Source organism: Monodelphis domestica, chromosome 2, assembly GCF_027887165.1.
Source record: "Monodelphis domestica isolate mMonDom1 chromosome 2, mMonDom1.pri, whole genome shotgun sequence".
Classification (NCBI taxonomy): Eukaryota; Metazoa; Chordata; class Mammalia; order Didelphimorphia; family Didelphidae; genus Monodelphis; species Monodelphis domestica.
The window spans coordinates 473,003,279-473,006,796 of NC_077228.1; the positions used below are offsets into that span (position 1 = coordinate 473,003,279).

General features: G+C 36.8%; 1 protein-coding gene across 2 annotated transcripts; it reads right to left on the bottom strand.

The window, feature by feature from the left end:
- Nucleotides 1-379: 379 nt before the first annotated feature.
- LOC100033006 (protein tyrosine phosphatase type IVA 1-like) lies at nt 380-817 on the bottom strand. Of its 2 annotated transcripts, XM_056814862.1 has the most exons (2): nt 476-817; nt 380-418 (listed from the first exon to the last, which is right to left on the bottom strand). In XM_056814862.1, the coding sequence occupies exons 1-2, from the start codon at nt 815-817 to the stop codon at nt 380-382; spliced, it is 381 nt and encodes a 126-aa protein (XP_056670840.1). The 2 variants fall into 2 exon arrangements, with proteins under 2 accessions (XP_056670840.1, XP_056670839.1); XM_056814861.1 differs by lacking the exon at nt 380-418 and having other exon boundaries at nt 419-817.
- Between the last annotated feature and the right edge of the window lie 2,701 nt (nt 818-3,518).

Sequence of the window (3,518 nt, forward strand, 5' to 3'; positions counted from 1 at the left end):
CTCAATACAGCATGATTTCAGGAAAGTTCAATTGCTACAAATAATGAACAAGAAGTTCTAAAGACTGAAAAGCAAGAACCTTTTACTAAGTTTCCAAACAGGTTGTTAGTAACAAAGACAGAAACTGTATTTCTGCCAAGCTTGTAACCTTTAAAATTGTTTTTAAAATATTCCTATGGAAGCTTCCTTAAAACTTATTCATCAAGCTATTTGATGGCTAGTACATATCCAATTTAACCCAGGTTCTGTCTCCAATTTCTGCTTCCAAGGCAATAATATAGGCATCTCAGCTTTACTGAATGCTACAGGTGTTTCTGTGACCATTTGAGCCTTTGAAGTGCAGCCGCATTTTAAGATGATATTTTTCTAAGTAAAGAAGTTACTTGCTATTAAAGGATCCACATTTTTGTCTTATGAACTACAGTACATCTCCATACTTCAATCCTCCTTTTATTAGTGCAAGGGCAATAAGTACTGGAGCTCTCCCAAAGCCTGCAACACAGTGAACAGCAATGCAACCACCATGTTCTTCACAATATTTAGTTTTCACCAGGTTTAGCCAGTCATCAACAATCTGGTTGGATGGTGGTGCTCCATCATCAAAAGACCAACCCAGAACCTGGATGCCTTCTTTTTTCACTAGGGTTATGTCATAAGTAGCTTCACATACTCTTACAATTGTGGTAACTCCATACTTCTTAAGTTCCTCTATAAATTTGTTTAAGGTTACATTATTTGAATTAAGGAAATGTATGTAAAAAGGAAACGTATTCTTGTAGGTGATTTCCACAGGAGCTGGGCACTTCATTGGAGCCATGTCAATTTAGTTTAAAAAACACTCAAGAAGATTATGAATGGATTAAAAATTTAAATACAGAAGTGAGGTTAAAAACTGAAGTCTCCTTCACAGTACTCTACTTGAAATTCTCAGTGCTTTAAGTATGAATTTGAGAGCAACGGGAAATGAAATGAAACTCTTAACAAGAAGCAGCACTTCTTCGATCCAGTAATACTGACCATCCAGGTCAGAAATCTTGTAAAATGATCTGCCAATTTTAAATCAACATTTTGTGTCCAGTTTAATTGCTCTTAAGGGGGTTTCTTGGTGGAGTAGAAATGAATTTCTACAGTTCACTTGTCTGCTTAGAGGTCTTGCTGTGAAAGGCAATAGTCACCACTGCCCTTCAGTAACTCCATAAACATGTGACCAGAAACACCACAGAACTGAGGAATATGTTACTAATTGAAGATTGTGACCTAATCATGCATCTGGTCCGGAGGCTGCAGGTGGTGCAACAGGTCATGGTAAGGGCAACTAAAGCACAGGGAGCAGTGGTGGTCCTCACAGGGAGGCTGAAGCACTGGTGGAGGCAGTGGCAGCAGCAGCAGTGCCATTGAAGGCACTGGGACTCTATCATACAGTGAGCAGCTCCAGCAGTCACTGAGACTACTGACACCTGCAGCAAGCAATACATGGGTTAAGCCCTCTTTAAGATTTTTTTAAATATAATTTTCTAGCAGTTCAATTTTGGCTTTCAACATCTGTGCCTCTGTTTCTAGATCACCTAATTTACTTTTTTTAGGCTACTATTTTCTTTTTGCAAGTTTTCTTCAGTCTTTTGAATTTGATTTTTAACTTTTATTCCTAGATCTTCCAGCATCCCATTCCCTGTTTGTTTGTTTGTTTGTTTTTTGAGGCTATGCTTGATGTTCCCTGGATCTCCTCTTCATCCATTGGTTCTGTTCTTTCGTCCTTACCCCCATAGAGGCTTTCAAATGTTGCTCTTTTTCTCTTATTTGCTAATTTTATTTACTTTTTCTCCACCCTATGGACTATAAACTTGTACTTCTGTTGATTTACTGAACCAGAGTGTTATGCTGTTATGCCCTGAAGCCAAATCTTCTCTTTTCTCAGGCCTCTGTTCTTATATTGGATTCAACCTATTGAGCTATCCTGCTGAACTAGCCTGCCCTGGGGCAAATTCTTCACTGTAGCCAGAGGAGTCAAGGGCATCCAGCCAGGTGACCCCAAACCCAGTTCCTTCCTGCAACCTTTTGCCAGAGCTCTGGACCTCATGCGGTTGGTCAGAGACATCCTCTTGGGACTTCAGCCTCTGCATGGAGCTCACAAAACCAGCCTGCTCTTATCTCAGTTCTTAGAGTGGTGGTGGGGGGTGGGAAATGTGTTCAGCCAGGCTGTATCTCCATTATCCTGTGAAAATAGGTACACTATCCCTAACTTTCAAGTTGTTTTCAGCAGGAAAGTCCCTTGACTTCTTCTTCTACTTGGGTTTGGATTTCTTTTTTCTTTGAAGTATGATATGAATATTGGTTTGAAAGGATTGTGAGAGAGTTTTGAGCTTCAGGTGCTTCAAAGCTTCCATTTTGATTCTGCACCTCCCAAATTTTTAAATAGAGGAAATCAACTCCAGAGCATCCCTTACTGGTAAAGATCAAATGAAATAACGAATAATTATGTTTTGAAAACATAAAAAAAGTTTTGTAAACCTTAATGTACCATGCAAATGGAAGTTATAATTATTACCTAGGATGAGGTAATTACTAATAGAACACTGAATTTAGCCCAAGGTTTCAAGTAAGTCAATGTACAAAAAGGAAATCTATTGGGATATGCAGTTTCTGTTGTCTGATAAATGAAATTATATAAGTCTATCTGAAGAGAAACCTGGAACTTAGTTCAAGAGATTTTTTATTATATCATTTGCAAATTTTTAGTGAGGAATCTTTGACTTCTCCCACGCTGTCTTGGACTTGCATCCAGGCTGAGTTCAGGCATTTCTTTTGCTTTAGTTATTATTAATAAAACTTTAAAAATATAAAACTTAGTTATTAATTATTAATTTTAATATTTACAGTACCTTGAATCAAATCCTGTTGTTGATAATTTCTACTTGAACAAGTCCTTTAAAAATTTGTGAGCCTTAATTTCTTCAGTTGTAAAAGCTTAACAGATAGATTTATGGCCCTCCTAAATTAAAATTCAATTCATCTTGCCTTCCACTTATCCCAAATATACTAATAGTCCAATAATTCTTGGATATATAAAATTTCTAATTCAATGTGGGAAAAGTCTGTTTTGGGAACACCCTCCACACATATAGACTACCATGTATCTATGACATAGTAGATCAGTCGTAGGGAGATGCCTGATAGACATGGAAGTTAAGTGGTTTATAAATGGTCACATAGCTGATAAATGACAAGAAGTTGAATACAAATCTTCCCAATCTAACAACAGTGCTGACTTAAAAGGAAAAAAGAAGTTCAATTCGAATTCCAAATATGTGAGGTAATTTTGAGACCATAAGTTTAACTTAATAGCATGTCAGAGTATGGGTTTTGATTCAGAAATTATCTTCAAAAATAGTAATCCATATTGTGTTTCAAATTTGTAGGGTAGCTATAGTAGATACAAATTCATTTACATAGAGAAATACAGATTCTTAAATTTACCCGGTGTTTAGATATATGAGGCAACATGCAAAGTGGAATATAAA

Bases quoted from the DNA above. Each gene is read 5' to 3' on its own strand.
- LOC100033006 (XM_056814861.1), bottom strand. From the start codon at position 817: ATGGCTCCAATGAAGTGCCCAGCTCCTGTGGAAATCACCTACAAGAAT.